At 42.4% G+C, this 16,704-nt stretch overlaps 2 protein-coding genes across 2 annotated transcripts; one reads left to right on the top strand and one right to left on the bottom strand.

Annotated features, from left to right (window-relative positions):
* Window positions 1-100: 100 nt before the first annotated feature.
* On the top strand, window positions 101-4,228 carry ZP2 (zona pellucida glycoprotein 2 (sperm receptor); the record flags this gene model as incomplete). Its single annotated transcript, XM_009072116.1, has 14 exons — window positions 101-145; window positions 378-560; window positions 1,004-1,100; window positions 1,181-1,362; window positions 1,779-1,908; window positions 2,086-2,267; window positions 2,347-2,438; window positions 2,529-2,653; window positions 2,927-3,116; window positions 3,389-3,524; window positions 3,611-3,707; window positions 3,792-3,878; window positions 3,965-4,101; window positions 4,190-4,228. Coding segments are annotated over 14 exons (1,722 nt in total), but the record flags the coding sequence as incomplete, so codon positions are not given.
* Window positions 4,229-12,537: 8,309 nt separating this feature from the next.
* TMEM159 (transmembrane protein 159) lies at window positions 12,538-15,680 on the bottom strand. Its single transcript, XM_009072115.1, has 4 exons — window positions 15,542-15,680; window positions 14,514-14,682; window positions 13,815-13,953; window positions 12,538-12,640 (listed from the first exon to the last, which is right to left on the bottom strand). The coding sequence occupies exons 1-4, from the start codon at window positions 15,611-15,613 to the stop codon at window positions 12,556-12,558; spliced, it is 465 nt and encodes a 154-aa protein (XP_009070363.1). The 5' UTR covers window positions 15,614-15,680; the 3' UTR covers window positions 12,538-12,555.
* Between the last annotated feature and the right edge of the window lie 1,024 nt (window positions 15,681-16,704).

Genomic DNA, 16,704 nt, shown 5'->3' with positions numbered 1-16,704 from the left:
TGTCTGCTTTGGGGAAGTAGAGATTTTTTTAATTTTTATTTTTGCTACAACCCTGCAACTTTCTTTGTTCCTGTGGTCTAACCTTTGTGCTCTGTTTCAGGTTACTTTTCCAAGACTTGTTTCAAGCTTTGGTGATGAGCATGTGGTAAGTGCCTTCTGCCTTGCAAAGGGAGGTGGAGGAGTGTCTGGGATTCCAACCTAATCTAGGCCTGATATCTCCAAGCTGGGGCAGTTACCTCTCTGGTGTATCTGCATCTTGTTGGGGAGTCTAATTCTATGCTGTCAGCATTGGGGGCTTGAATGTAAAACCTGTGAGGTGATAGCCCTGCAGGGTGAAGATCTAATGCCTTGCTGCTTCTGTGCCTTCCCTCCCTAAGGATGATCTGGTTTTGCAGGTTCTGGAAACTCCAATGACCTGGACTCTGTCAATTGATGATGGAACCAGAATACATGAGCTGAGCCTTGGGCAAGCCATGCAGAAAGGCTATAACTTTCTAGTTGATGGTCATGACCTCATCTTTCAGGTGGCCTTTACTGCCACTGGAGTTTTCTCCTACAAGGTAGGTGAACAAAGAGTTCTCTCTGAGGAGACAGTGCTGCATAGACAGAGGCTCCTGTAGATCCCTGAAAGTACTTTCAGGCCATGGCTAGAGCTGATGTCAAAGTGATGCAGTGCTGAGCTGTTGTGGGCAAAGCTGACTTTGCACAGCTGTCACTGCACTGCCCAGCCCCATGAAATGGGGAAGCACAGAGTGCTCCTTGGACAGCAGCACAGTGGGTGGGCACCTCCAGGAGCAGGACTCTAGCTATAGCCTGTCCTGTGAACCCCTGCTGGCAGTCCTGTATGCAGATCCCTTTTGAAAGGTTGTTGAGATAGGAAGAAACTGCTGTTTCAAACATGAATAGCAGCAGTCCTGAACCTGATGTAGTACATGGCCCTGTGGGGTTGGTCTTACGATAGGTTGTGAACTGAGCACTAATAGAGCTCTGTTGTCTTTGTCAGCACAATGATAAGGTGCTCTACACTGTGGCACTCAAACTCATGTATGGCCCTCCTGAGCATAGACTGACACTGGAGTCAAGAATGCTTTGTGCACCAGGTAATGCTTGGAAGAAGTCAGAACTTGACCTGCTTCTGCCCTCAGGAAACTTCTCATATTTAACAAAGGTATTGTTGCAGGTCCAGCAGTCTGTAATGCAACACACATGACTGTTGTCATCCCAGCCTTCCCAGGGACCCTCATGGCTGTGGGTGTAGAGGATAAACCCATACCCATGGATCAGCTTCAGGAAAATGGAATCACTCTGGACACAGAGAGAGGAGTCAAGCTACATATTAGCAGGGAAGTCCTGAAGTCCAGGGTGAGTTCTGATCCTCAAGTCACAGGAGTTTGTGTGATCATAACTTCTTGGTGCTTACTGAGAACCAGAGCACAGTAACTTTGACCTTAATTAAGCACCTCTCAAGTCAGCCATGTGCTTTGTGGCTTGCTGAGTGCAGGTGTGATTAACATGAATGCAAACTGACTTAGTAAATAGATAAGCATCATCTAAAGGGAACTTAAGTTTTCATGGAGTCTCTTGGCAAAAGCAGCTGGAAGCAAAAATATTGCTCTTGGAGGGGGCAGGTATGTGGCATGCCTGGAGCAATGCAAATTAACAAATATGCTGAGTGAAGATCACTGTGGCCTCAGGGGAAGCTAAGCAGCTCTAACACATACATGTGCTGAAATGAGCTCTTGTAGTTATGCTCCAGGAGAGTAACTCTTGTCCTTCAGCTACGTGGGGAGAGCTGCACAGGACTTCAGCACTACATGTCCTCTTTGGAACTGGCTTTTCACTTCCATGGGAAGACTGTGACAATGGTGATGCATCCTGAGTGCCCCTGTGAGCAGTACACACCAATAGGTAAGTGACTGACTTCTGCAGGGGCCTCACCCCTGTTTTGCTTGGATGGTGATCCTTCAGCACAACTTGTTTTTAATGCTTTCCTGTGATGGACTCATTTTTGTCAGTAATAGCTCTTGGCAGACTGAGCTGTCACTCACTGACTGGTGTGACAATTTATGTGAACCTCTGTTACAGCTGCTGTATGCACCCAGGATGGGTATATGGACTTTGAAGTCCTTGCTGATAGTACCACACCACTGCTGGATTTGGATACACTGAGGCTCAGAGATCCTACATGCCGACCAGTCTTCAGGTCATCTTTGAATGACAGGGTTTGGTTTCATGTCCCACTGAACGGGTGTGGGACCAGGTATTGGGTAAGTGTGTAGCCAGGATTGATGGGGTTGAGCTTTATGCATTGGGAATGCCCTCACTAATGCTGTTATTTATCCACAGCTTGATGGGGAGAAGATTGTTTATGAGAATGAGGTGAGGGCACTACAGGCAGACCTTCCACTAAGCAAGATCTCAAGGGACAGTGAACTCAGGTGTGTCTGGAAATCAGGTGTTTAGGATAGCAAAGATTAAGAGTTACTTGTATATGAACATAAGACTTACCTTCTGCTTTCTTGTGACAGGCTAACAGTCCTGTGCTCCTTTAGCAATGGTGATGCCTCCCTCACTATAAAAGTAGACAACCTTCCTCCTCTGGCTTCTTCAGTGAACAAAGGTCCCCTCTCCTTAGTTCTTCTAAGCTACCCAGGTAAAGCTGACTCTGGGCTCAGTGACTGGGAGGTAAATGGAGCTTCTGTGGGGGGAGGATATATGAATGAACTCTTCTGGGACATGGGCTTCTAATGTCCTGATATGCTTCTTTCCTTCCCATCCATGCTACTTGAGGCAGATACCTCAAACCTGAGAGACTAAGACCACAGCTGTACAACCAGCTGTTGAAGACTTGAAGAACAGATATTTTTTTTTTTTTCAGGATTCCCTTTGTGCACTGACTGATCTAACAAGGCTTTGTTTCTTGCAGAGGACTCATACAGGCAGCCATACCGTGCTGACCAGTATCCAATAGTGAGGTACCTCCGGCAGCCAATCTTCCTGGAAGTTCAGGTCCTAAACCGCAATGACCCCAACCTCCACCTGGTACTGGATGACTGCTGGGCAACAGCCTCACAAGATCCAAGCTCAGTTCCCCAGTGGAATATTGTTGTTGATGGGTGAGTGCCCTGCCAGAGAAATGGAACTGCCTCTTGCAGTGGATGGGGAGGATTCCTGAATTCTCCCTTGCTCCCTCTTTAGGAAGAGAAGCCCAAGTGCAAGGGTTTCATTTCAGGTGGCCTTTCAAGTACTGCCCTGGTATTCTGGAATTTGTAGGAAGATGAGTAGCACCTCTACCTTGAACTTTAACCTGCTGCCTACAAATACTTGAACCAAACAACCCAAGCCTTTGCTGCCTGCTCTTTCTGACTTGCTTCTTATTCATTGGCAGGTGTGAGTATGACCTGGACAGCTACAGGACTGTGTTTCATCCTGTGGGGCATGGTGTCAGCTATGCTAACTATCGCCAAAGGCTGGAAGTGAAGACTTTTGCCTTTGTCTCTGGTGACAAAGTCCTCCCTGGCCTAGTAAGTAACATTATCCTCCTACTTGGAGCAGTAAGTAGGAGCAGTTACTATCTCAAAATGAACAGACATCTCATTCTCTGTCCTAGGTGTACTTTCATTGTAGTGTTCTGCTCTGTGACCATTTTCAGCCAGACTCCCCATTGTGTATGACAAGATGCCCAAGGCCATCTAGAAGCAAAAGAGGTAATGCCTGAGTAGTTTTGTAGGTTGCACTGATCCAAGATCACTCACTGCACTATGGGGTTCAATTCTGTGTTACTGTTGCAGAGAGTGGGATGTCAGATGTGAACTCTGCAGTGGTGAGCTTGCACGGTCCTGTCCTCATTGTGCCAGAACAATGGTCTGCAACACAAGGTATGGAGCCACTTTGGTGCTGATGAGTGTTGCTTAGGTTGTGTGAAGAGCTGTCTCCACAAAGTACCTTTCTGCTTGTTTTGTAGGGCACAGCTTCTTGAGCAAGGAGGCATGGACTGGTATTACAATGACTGCTGCTGGTATTCTCTCTCTGGTGGCCACAATGCTACTATTTTTGGCTGTTATTAAATGCTTAAAGAGAAGAGCATACATGGTAAATGTGGTATGTTAATGTATATGTCCAAATAAACTTGAAGTATTCACTCAGTTAATTATGTCTGTCATGTATTTCCTTTCCTGCATCTATGCAGGTCAATACTCCTGGTCCTCTGAATATCTCCTTATTGTAGATTTGGCTTAACAATTACTATAATATTTCATTTCCAGAGTGTCTTTGTTCTGAAATCACCCACTGATGTGTTAAATTCCTAATGGGCTTTGCAGCAGATTTCTTTTTTTGAATTGCTTATCAAATGCTATTGCTCACAATTGTGATTCCATTCGACTGGGCTTTAAAAAAAAAAAAAAAATGTGCTGATATCTATAGTATGTATAGACATACTGTAGATATCCTGTAGCTGTTGAGCCTTGTGCTGCAGCTGGAAATTTAAGAGTTGGCTTTATTGAAATTTGGTTAGCAAACTAAAAATAACAAACAAACCAAACCCAGAACACTTTTTTCCTTACTATGGGAATCACGTAATTGCAAAAAGTCTTTGAAGGAGATGTCCAGTGAAGCCTCTCTTTTCTGAGTACAGCAGGTTGGAAAGACATGAAAACCTAAGTGGAACAGACTCTTTCCTGCTGTCAGAGCTTGATCTGATGGTTAAAAGTTTCATGGCCACCTAATAGAAGCACCAGGAGTATGTAATTTGGAGTTTCTGAAAACTGAGGGAGGAAAGAATGGTGTTTTGAATGGGAAAAAAGGGGGATGAGTACTAGCTAAAGCTGTCTTGTCTGCAATGTTTAAGTACTAGAGCAAAATAGTTGTGCTGATGCCTGGAAGAAAAGCTACTCACTCTACCTGTTTTCCCTCCCCTCTGCTGAAGAGGCACTTGATTCTGAAAAGGAAGTGTGTAGCAGTAGCTAATGTTAGCTTTCGAAGTTTTCTTTATGTGCAAGTCTTTCCAGAAAACTCTTAGCATGCCAGAAGAGGCTATAATGACTTCCCCTGTCACCCCTTGGTGGTGTTCGCAATATTAATGCCCTTTCCTATCAAACCCAAGAGTTTGCCTTTTTGAAATGTTGCCCTTTCTCTAAAGGAATGTTCTAAATTCAAGTAAGCTTTTGAAGGGAATTACCATACAAACCAAATACCATTAGGCTGTGGGTGGAACAAAGTTTAACTGGTAAGTTTAGCCTGCAGACAGGGAGAATGGGGAGTTCTAAAGCTGCCTCTGCATTAATGCCACCTCAGCCAAAGACTGGTTGTGCCACACCAGCTTCACCAGGTTGCATTTGACCTGTGGCTTCCTTATGTTCTGCTAGGTTACAGCAACTCAACTCCTCTCCTTTAGGACTTGGTACAGCTCTATTAAACTGAGTGTTTACTTGCTGTACCATTTCCTACCCTTCCTGTTGTCACTAGTACCAGAGTTTTAGTGCCTTCACTCATTAATGGTTAGTTTCCTTTGCTTTTATGCCAAAATTTTCAGGGGAAACTTTACATGTTGTCCCATGTGAAGCATGTGACTTGCATTGGCAGTTACCACTCTTCAGCAGGGCAAAGAATATATCGAATGCTTTGTTAAAAGGTCAGTGTATGTCTTTAAAAGTCACTGTAGTTTCTCACTGCAGCTTTCAGTATAAACCAGGACAGACTATATGCAGATGTAACACCTCCCACCTGAGGTGAGGTGAGGCAGCTCCTGTCATGCAGCTGTTCACTTTGAATTCTGTACACATTGCCTTGCACAGTCAAGGAAATGAGGCATAAAATATAATTGCATGTGACAATGAAAAGGAATGCAAGTGTTTCATTGTACCAGGAGTGTAACAACCTTAGGTTAAACATTGCCTGGCAATTTTGAGCAGGGTGAGTGATCATCACAAGTCCAGCTCTGTGTGTTCTGTGAGTGTGCAGGGCTTCAGATCAAACCAGTGGCTAGAGCCTGCTAATTGTCAAACATGCTGTGCATAACCAGCATGGGCTGGGTGTTTGTCTGCCACAGTCCCTGACATGCTTTCAGCATTGGTATGTTTGCTAAATATTGATGTGTATTTGATACAAGGAGAGCATGTACTGAGAACATGATTGTTAGGAGGGCTTTATGCTGGTGTTGACCAAAATTATAATGTCCATATAAATACAGCGAATCTCACATTACAGCCATGTATTTGCAAGTCACTCCTGCTGTCTATCAGCCTGAGAGAGGTTAGAGTTGAAATGATTACTTAGGCTATTGTCCAGCAAACTACCTACTACACTCAAGTGCTGTTGACTTAGAACTTGGCTGGAATATGAAGCATTTCTGCAAAAGCTAGAAAAGTGGTGATTGAAGAGGGTTTATACACTTGACAGCATGTTGTACTTAACCACAGAGCTTTTAGCTCTTCTGACCCAAACAAGGCTAATGCTTTCAATATTCCCTCTCTTCATCTTTCTTCTTGTTCTGAAATATGGGAAAAGATCAGTGCATGTTCAGGCAAAGTGTTGCTTTGTTTCTCATGGCTGGATGGATTTTACTAAACAGTGTTACAGTGGCTGTTGTGTGAACACTCTGAAAAAGAGAAATGCTAGTTAAAATCACAGTAAGTTAAAATATTTCTCCTAAAAAGAGAAATGCTAGTTAAAATCACAATAAGTTAAAAAATTTCTCCCACAGCTTACATATATCAATCTGGAGACTTGCACTAGTGAGGGTGCTTAAAAAAATCCCATATATCTTCAGTAAGGGAAGAGGTGAGACCTTTACTTTTGCTATTTGACTTTTATCCAGATTTTTTTTTTTTTTTAACTAGGTGGGGAGATAAGACCACAAGGTTGCATATGGTGACAACCACCTGGGTCAAAGGGAAGGTTATTCTTGCCTGGCTTCTGTCCCTGGCTGAGATTGTCTGCCTAGGGGCAGACTGTCAGATATGGCCCATGAGATCTGTCCCAGGTCTTTGGGAGGATTAACTATAGTTCTCTAGGAGTGATTCAGTTGTGCTCTATTTGTGGATATTGCAGCTTGAAGGAAAACTCACTAACTTAGTTAAATTAAGGAAAACATGGGGGTTTATTCCCTACTTTGTAAAATATTTACCTCAGAGCTCAGCCACATGTATTCCTTCCCTATTCTGTGTGCAGCTGCCCCTTAGACCTCTCCTGCAGCATGTTATCAGGAGAGTTTAAGCTCCCCTTACAAGTATAAATGACTGCTTTACTGCATTCAGGCCTGACATCCCTCTCTTCTGACACAGAGGAAGGCAAAATGGGATTGATAGTACAGTAAGAGGAGGCAGAGGAATTAACCTGTTGCAGGTGGCAGCAGCATTTGCTCTCTGCAGCCTGAGCTCAAGCATCTGCTTCAGGAACTGTAGCACAGGTAGTTCTTCTAAACATCCTCAGACTCTAGATGTTTTTGGGGTCTCCCAGGATGTAGTGATTAGGGTCACAAGAGTCTACTGAGGCATGTTTATGCTTAAGGGGGAGTGAACTACAGGCTGAGAGGACCTGGTTGGGAATGGTGCCACTGGCGTAGGAAAATCTGCCAGTTCCTTGCTGAGTGGATGCTGTACTGCAGGAAACTAAGAGAACAAGTGAAAAAATGGGGACATAGCAAGAGAGGCTGGGGAGATACTGCCAAAGGCTTCTTAGCTTTACTGCAGTGTTTAATAATTTAAAAAGGAACACAACCTATGCCCTCATTTGAGGCATGGCTTCACTGTCTCCAGTAAAAACACCTACTCTATGCTGACCTAGTTTTTTCTTCAGCATATCCCTTCTGAAAACCATGCTAATGCAGTGGTGGCACAGCAAGGAAAGCAGCTCTCAGTAGAAGTGCAGGGTGAGAAGCCTTGAAATGATAGACTGATAAACATACTAAGGTCAGGGCAGCAGAAGTGAAACTGTACTATGTTTACCTGCTGGTAGCTGAGAATTCACAGCTTTAGCTCCTGGGAAGTGCTGATGACTGAATTATATAATGAAAAAATAAAATCAAAATGCAGAAGAAAATGGTTCATGTGGGGTCAGACTCTAGGAATAAACTCATTTGCTTTAGTGCCTGCTAAGTTTATTAAGTGATGCCTCTAACCTTCAGCAGAAGATGAGGGTACAAAGGAAATTCAGGGTAAAGGGAATAGATCTCATCAGCTGTGTATCCAGATATGAGCTGTGCTATAAAGATTTTGAGTGTTGTTATTTGAGACAGGTCTAAGGGCTTTGTTGCTGTGTCTTTGGAGGTGACTCCTGAAAAGCTATTGCAGGCAGCCTTGCCTCAGGGATGGCTGGGCATGTGGTCTTGTAATATTTGTTTGTGGAATTAATGTGCCATGAAAATAAAGGGCTCCTGGAAATGTAAAGAAGTGAAGATAGAGATTCCCTATGTTACAGGGTGCATATAAACTATTATATGCAGGTTTGTTTAATGGCATTATCGATGTTTAGTTACTTTATTCCCTATGTTACAGGGTGCATATAAACTGTTATATGCAGGTTTCTTTAATGGTATTATCGATGTTTAGTTACTTTACAGGAGCACGAATAGATCATGCTAGTGATGGAGCTTGCAGCCTTTATCAAAATTGAAGTAGGCTGCATGTTCTAGCAACTAAATATTCCTGATAGAGAATTTGATCCTGGCCTCTATGATCTCTTGAAATAGAAAAGCACTTTTCAAGCAGTTTTATCCACCATGAAGAGGTAAATGTTCCTTTAAAATGCTTTTTCTTGTCTGTTTTTCTGGTTGTAGGTGCCTATTGTTAGCAGAGTAATAGTGTTTTAAAATCAAAGCCAAATGATTTTGGTTGCTATGTGTAGCAGAAAGGTTTTATTCTAACAGAAGGGATGCTCAGTGGTTGCTATTGTCAAGTCCTTTTGAAATTGCTCAAGACTGGCATGTGAAAATTGAGTTACCTAGAACAGTCCAAATTCCTTCTTTCCTCCTTGGTGAGCTTAAAGCATAATCTTGAAAGTCCCCAAGTGTTAAATGCTGGCAGTGCCTCAGCCCTGGACCAAGGGCTGCTGCCTGCCTGGGGTTTTGGAGCAAACTATTTTTAGTTTGTAAGGTAATCTTATAAAAGGTTTGAAAGCTTTTCAGCTCCTGGGGAGGATATAATTTAGTTGTTAGTGAAGACATAAATAGAAACACAATGCCCAAACAGCTTCTGCCAAAGTGCTCCTGTGACTTTGTCTCTAGGCCAAGTGCAGATGCATCCCACAGATGTGATGTGGTGCTCCCCTGTGCCCGTGTGCTGAGAGCAGTGACTGCCTTGTGGAGGCTTACCCAAATTACTGCAGGTCTGGCTACCTGCCAGACATAGACACCAAATGCAGCACTGGCTGCCCTGACCCAGCTGCATTTTCCTGAATGTTTGTGCTTTCATCTGGAGAAGTCTGCAGCTGCTGGTCTTACAGGGACCATAATCTGTCTCCAGAAATCTTGGCCCAGCAAGATGTGGAAGGGGTTCTGACAACTGTTGGCATAACTGAGACTGGAAGTCACCTTGTTGATGCAGTAGAAAGGCAGGATAGGGTGAGCTGGGTCAGCTGCAGGATGTGGAAAAGTTCCCAGCAAACATATAAGGCCACACAGATAGCAACTGCCATAACGAGCTGGGTCAGCTGCAGGATGTGGAAAGGTTCCCAGCAAACATATAAGGCCACATAGATAGCAACTGCCATAATGGTCAGTCTTGTTTTGAGTCTTACACTGGAAAAATAAAGATTCCTTGGAGACTTGTGGGGCTGCTCAGAAACCCACTGCTCCAAGCATCAGCAGAGGCTGTTAACATGGGTTAAAATGCAGCTCCTCTACTCCCTGGACCACTGGCAGGTGAACGTGACACTGGGATGTCATAAGGCAGTGGTTGTCACTGAGCTGCAGCAGTCCTGGAAATAGAGCTGCAGAGAGAGCAGAATTTCCTTTTAATGCTAAAGGTAATGATTTGGATCCACTAGCAGACTAAGCAATGAACTTGTGCTCTAGGGAGGCAAATAGGGCCTGGAAGTAAATAAAATCCTCTCAATAAAAGGAGGGGTTGCCAGCACTGAGAGCACACTTTGCTTTTAAGTCTAGTTGAGTATAAATAGCTCAATGTAATTCTACAAAGGTCTATCTTAACCTAAAACTTAATCTTTTTAGATTCTGAGGCAAGATAAACCTGAAAGTGAAAAGGGTAGAAGCTGTGCAAGTAAGCATGCAGAAAGCTGGTGGTGTCTGGTTGTACCTGGTAAGTTGCAGCACAGATGATAAACAGCATCATTATTTCTCTGAGAAGGGTTTTTCTCCCTTTCAGTTTATTTTGAACACAGTTTCATTTTAGGCAGACTAATAGAAGAAATAAACAAGGAAATTATTTTCAAGGTGTATTTGAAATTACAGCAGTTCAGGCATGTAATGCAGGCAAAATACTGGCAACACTAAATAAATGAGGTGGTGATTACAACTTGTGTTATAATAAAGTCATGCTAATATTTGTCTAATTTCCCTCATAGCCATTAGTTTGATCTTAGCAGCCCAAAAATCCCTAGACTGGAGGCATTACTGCAGAGAAAAATTAAGATCTGGAAAGTAGGATGAGACTAAAACCCAGTCTTGATGGTTGGGGGTTAGTTGTGTGGTGAGAAGCTGGAAGGATCTGGTAAGTACTAGAATGCTATTTCAAGACTTTTTCCTAGTCATAAGGATTTTTAGTACTTAAAACCATTTATTTCAGTACTTCACAGCCCTTAAAAGCAGGCACCAGTCCATTTGCACAAGAGAGAACTTATTCCATTTACCAGCCAGTACAAAATGCCTCCTTCACATCAGTGCCCTATGCTCCCCAGTGGGTGTGTTGATGTTTGCAAACACTAGGATATTTCAGGTTTTTGCAGTCTATCGTCTGCACTGAGGAATTTCAGCTGTGATGTGCATCACTGCACAGCACCACACAACTGCTAACAGCATTTTGGTTTTCCCTGCCAGAAACTCACCTGCTGTACACTGGCAGATCTCTCTGGTAACTGACAGCAGCTGCAGATGTGATCCTACAGTGGGGATACCAGCAATGTAAAACTGTGTGCATGTGTTCATGTCAAATCTTTGTTCCAGATTTCAGATGGATTTCTCCTGGCTCTGCCACATAAACAGTATCCCAGCACTAGCTTTTCTTACAAGGAAGGTACAGTACTTTTCCCATTGTTTTTTACCTTCCTATCATTTGTACACTACTATCACCTGGAAATGAAAAACTTAAAAGTCTTGTTGGGATAAAACTTTGAGGAGCCTTATAAACCCAAATATGTTATCTACTTAGTAAATTATGAAAGAAATCTCCTGTTTTCTCAAATCCTTCATATTTAACTGGAATTCAGTAAGTACTAGAAACCTTTATGAACTAGCATCACCTCCCTGTATCTCCTGTGGACAGTGAGTAGGGCTAAGGATGATTTCACTCTGCTGCCCCAGTGGGGACAAGCCTACCACCCTAATGGCTGAAAATGTGACCACCAATACTGTGTGGAACACATTACACCTCAGACAGACTTTGACTCCATATTGGTTCATGCAAAACTAAGTAAAACACTAATTAGAATTTTAGACTTCTGCATTTCCCTTACAGGGAGAGAAGGGGAGTGATGTTCAGTCTGTGGCTCAGCAATATTTGCCAGCCAAAATACTTTAGCCAAGAGGAAAAACTCAGCTCCAAGCATAGCCTTCACAGAAGCAGATCAGACAAAGTTCTTTTACTGTAGAATAAACAGACTAAAATGACAGCTTGGTTAAACAAACTTTATCAAACTAATATAGTTATACTTTCTTAATGCTTAAAAATATTATAGCATTTGCAACAATGAAAAAAACGTTTAAATAATATACAAGAAGTACAACTGAGAAGCAAACAGGCAATTTAAATACCTAAACAACTGGGAAAAAATGCAAGACCTAAGCATAGCAATGAGAACAAGGAAAATATCCCTTCAGAATAATGCAACATCTAGAGGTATATAAAAGCTTAGACCATGACTTAACATACAACAAAACCCAATTTTCCATGTAAAATAAATATAAAGCATTAGCATGGAGTGCTTATACTATTTTAACAAAGGCTGTTAAGGCTTACAAGTATTTTTCCACATTCAGAGCACATTTCTGCTGTTCTGAGCTTTGACACTTCTGTATGAAAATGACCAACTGCTGCATACAAATTTCAAAAGAGAGCACATCCAGAATTCCAGTAACAAATGAGAAATACCTATTAACTCTTTCTTTCACATAATGAGAACTGATTTAACAGTACCAGTTACTATTACATCCTTTTACCAAGCTCTGTGGCACATTCCCTCATGCACATACACTTGCTATTGCAATGCACTGCTGCTTAATGGTTGTTCTTAATATCTGTTTTACAGTGACAACGTAAGATATGTATTGATTTTTTTCAGTTGCCATAAGGAGTACACAAAGGCTCAACAAGTCAACAGTTACATAGCAAAGGTTGGAATTGTACAGTTAAGTGCCTATGAATGAAGTGGGAAGAAAGCCACTTATTCACTTTTTCCATTACTGGCATCCAAGACAGGACTGTTCTGTGGCAAACTTCCATTAACATCTTGCTTCCTTATCTGACCCCTGTAGACAGGAGAAAAGAATGGGTTTACAGTCTGTTCCTCCCCAAGATTATTGTCTTTTAGCTTTTGGCTCAAAAAAGTTGAGTAACACAAGATGTAAACCTGTCTGAGACTCCTGGAACATCTGCTGCTGGTCTGACAGAGCTGCTCTCAAAAGACACAGGAACATAACCACTGCAGGTATTATCTGTCTTAACATCAAAGCTCTAAGTCGATATGATTGGTTTGTGTGTTGGGTTGTTCATTTGGATGTGTTATGGAAAACAGAAGTGTTATGGACCTGGTGGGCAGTGTTACAGAGCTGGCAGCTTGCCCTGGAGGGGTGGTACAGAGCCCTGGAACAAATGTGAGCACACTGGGCCTTGCACCATGGTTTTGTCACCCCGTGGTATCACAGCAGCTCTGTGTGTCCTGGAGAGCTGTGCTAGCACAGCTGTGCTGAAGGAGTAAACTGAGAAAGTCTAGAAGGAAGCAGCTGTAATTTTTCTTCTTGCTCTTCCCTATGTTTAAGCAATTACCATGATTCCTTCCCTGGCAGGTGCTGCAGGGGGCCAGAAGTGTCACTCCAGCACAACCTGCTGGTGCCTTCTGTTCCCTGCCAGATCCTGAGAAGTGTGGCTGAGGCAATGCTGACTGAAACAGGCCTCCAGGCCCGAAGTACTGGCAAGCTGCACTTGTGCAGTATTCAGCAGAACCTGTTATTTCTCTTTTAGACCACACTGTCCCTTTTAAGTACCCCTTTGCCTATCCCAATTCTACAACTAATTCTGGTCTATTACTCTACAAATGCAGGCAAGCAGAGATAGCTGGGTCATCGTGCAGGAAAAACTGCAAAAGGTTCATCCTCTACACAAAATTGAATTTGGCAGGGTGTTTTAATAACATTTAAAGCAACAAATTAAAGCAAAACAAAGTTGTATTTTATTGCTTGATGTTGTGTTAGTACATGCTTATTAAAAGATCATTTATGTTTCCTCGTTCCCAAACAGGAAAAGGGGCTCATTAAAATATATATTGATGACCAGACTCTGTATGCTGCACATTAACTCAAGATTCAAAGCACTCAAGAAACATTGTAAAACTCAGCACCAGTGGCTCACTTAAAATAAATGAAGCAATCAGTGTAATAGTAGTGTCAGAGTTTGAAATCCAAGCATGGAACAAGACACACTCACCTTGAAGCACACCAGTAGTTGACCAGAGTTGAAAGTGTGATGTAGCAAACACTCAGAACTCCAGAGACTCCCACGGAAAGTGCCCCCAGGCCACACAGCACACAAAGGAGGGCTATGCCACCTACAGCTATTACAACACCTAACAAAACAAAACCAGCGTGTTATTTAAACCAGTTTATATACAAGTAAATTAGAAGAGCTGATATTCTACCACAACCCCAATTTCAAACCATTTGGAAAAACATTTTTCTGCAATCATACAATGGTCTGGGTTAGAAGAGACCTTAAAAATCATCTGTTCCAACCCCCTGCCACAGGCAGGGACACCTTCCACTACAACAGGTTGCTCAAAGCCTTATCCAACTTGGCCTTGAACACTTTCAGGTTTGGGGCATCCACAGCTTCTCAGGGCAAAATTAACTATCTACCCTCTATAAAAGCCATGCATGGTCAAGATAACTGGTTTAGGCATATCCTGGTGGCTGAGATTACAAAGGAAAATAGGATTTCCCCTGTATAGACTACACTTAATCAGATTACTATTCCTGTATTAAGAGTTTCACTACTGCTGAAACCTGGGGACTACATACAGAAATCTTCAATTGCTTAGAGTTGGAAATCCAGAATCAAACAGCAAAACAGGAATAGATAACATGGCTTTAAAGGGAATAGGTGAGTACATACACATGCATACAGTACCTTCCATGACTATCACACCGATACAGGCCATTACAGCTGTTGTAACAACAAAAATCAGGAAAAATCCAACAGGAATAGCAGACACTGCAATGAACATCAGGAGTGATAAGGCAACAAAAGGATGGTCATCTAAATACTGGCCAACACGAGAATTCATAAATGCAACAACCTGTGGATGAAAGAAAAACATTTCAGATTCTGCTTTTACCTCTTGTCATATGTAACTTTTAAAGATTATTGCTGCTGTAGTGCACTACACGAAGCACCTTTTTCTAAGTCTGCAGCTTGAATACACGGCAGCTGTTGCCTCTTTGTTTCAAAACCATGGGGATTTACTGGAAATTTACATAATTTCATAGTGAATAGAATTCTACGAACAACAGATATGTTTCTCTTGGACTTCCCAGTTCCATTCTTGCACAAATTACAAAAAGCAACCAGAAAACCACAAAAAACCCCAACCAATCTGAAAACAAGTGAAAAAACTGAATCATAGTTTAACTGCAGATTTCATGGGGTCTCTGCAACTATCATTGTGATCTAGGGAACTGTATTTGTTAAGAAAAAACACCTGTAACATTTCAAAACAAGGAGTTTTCTTTTATCCATGGCTTAGTAATACTGCAACCTGCTCATTTATTGAACCTAAGTACTGTGCAGGCATGTCTGTATCACAAAAGTTGTTAGCAATTTAATTATAATGCTACTAGTAAAAAAAAAATCCTTTTGACAGAGACAGCCATACCTATACACTGGAGTATTGTACTTTTAAGCTCTTTTTATAGCAGCACAACCATTTCACTAAAATGCCACTCTACTATCTCAAATGATTATGTCAGTTAAACACAAAAACACAGAACAGGCTTCCCCTTTCTCTTGATTGCTGAAGGTGTGGGAGGACAGCCCTTCCCACAGGCCTCACAGTGTTCTCTTAAAAAAGGGAGTGCATTTAAATAAATTGGGGTGTGATATCCCCAGTTATGAAAGGAGCAGCTTTAGATGTATATAAAATGATAATCCAGACCCACATTTGCATTGCTATGGATGATCTGTACCACGGAGTGCCAGTGCTTCTGCAGTTCCTGCATTTCTTTGGACATGTTACAATCCTCAGCCACGACCTCTTCTTCAGAACCACCAGTTCTCACTCAGCCATCCAATTTTCCTTAAAATTAAGGTACAAATTAGTAACAGGCTCATACAGATGTTTTTTGAATATGAAATGTTTCTTCTGTGTAAAGAGAGAATGTAGATTTCAGATGCTGATGTGTGTAAAGAGAGAATGTAGATTTCAGATGTTGATGTACACACAGTCTGAAACATTACAAGAGCACATCTAATGCAGAGGGCTTGTCCCTGCAAGCTCTCCTGAAACTCCCAGAGCCAAGTATCAAGATAGAGATGACTCTCACCCTCCTTCTTTATTACATTAACCCTGTGCTTAACCCTGAGGGTACCGACTTACCAGTAAAAAGGTCAGTTCTAACTACCTGCATGGACAAATAGTTGCTACTGCTGCTGGAAACACATAACCCATTACTGAGACTTGTTTTTGCGAGTAGCCTCATGCTCAGAATTCAAACCTATGAACTCCAAAACTCCACACACAAAGGCCAAATACTTCCAAACGCTCCGAACCTATTTGTGATAGTCTAAAGGAAACCTCACAGCTCAACAACCCCCTTCCCTTGGGAAATCTGCTGCGACAGGGACACCCTTCCCGGGGGAAGGCTGAGACACGTAGTTTTCCTGCCCATAGACCCAAACGGTGTTTAGATTTTGCTTTTACCTCGTCACATGTAACTTTTCAAGATCATTGCTGCTCTAGTGCACTACAGGAAACACCTTTTTCTAAGCCAGCAGCTTGAATAGAGAGCAGCTGTTGCCTCCTTGTTTCAAAACCATGGCAATTTACTGGAAACGCTGATAATTTCACAGCGAATCTCATTCTACCAACAACAGAAACGTTTCTCTTGGACTTCCCAGTTCCATTCTTGAATTAAAAAAAAAAAAAAAGCAAATAGATAAAACAAATAAAACAAGCAAATAAAACAATCAAATTAAAAAAAAAAAAAGCAAATACCAGGCGCGCGGGTCGCTCCTGCTGACCCGCTGGGCTGTGGGGGCCGCAGCTCTGGGCAGGGGCTGCCCCAGGCGTTAGCTCCGCGGCCTGTGCGGGGGCACACACCAA

This window comes from Acanthisitta chloris, unplaced genomic scaffold (genome assembly GCF_000695815.1).
Source record: "Acanthisitta chloris isolate BGI_N310 unplaced genomic scaffold, ASM69581v1 scaffold6293, whole genome shotgun sequence".
In the NCBI taxonomy this organism is placed as follows: Eukaryota; Metazoa; Chordata; class Aves; order Passeriformes; family Acanthisittidae; genus Acanthisitta; species Acanthisitta chloris.
This window is presented reverse-complemented; position numbering and strand designations above follow the sequence as displayed.

What these genes read in the sequence shown, in the direction of transcription:
- TMEM159 (XM_009072115.1), bottom strand. Translation starts at nt 15,613, where the DNA reads ATGTCCAAAGAAATGCAGGAACTGCAGAAGCACTGGCACTCCGTGGTA. An exon ending in CGGTGTGATAGTCATGGAAG is followed by an intron (nt 13,954 to 14,513) that starts GTACTGTATGCA and finishes TTGTTTTGTTAG; the next exon opens with GTGTTGTAATAGCTGTAGGT. An exon ending in AACTACTGGTGTGCTTCAAG is followed by an intron (nt 12,641 to 13,814) that starts GTGAGTGTGTCT and finishes TCCTGTCTACAG; the next exon opens with GGGTCAGATAAGGAAGCAAG.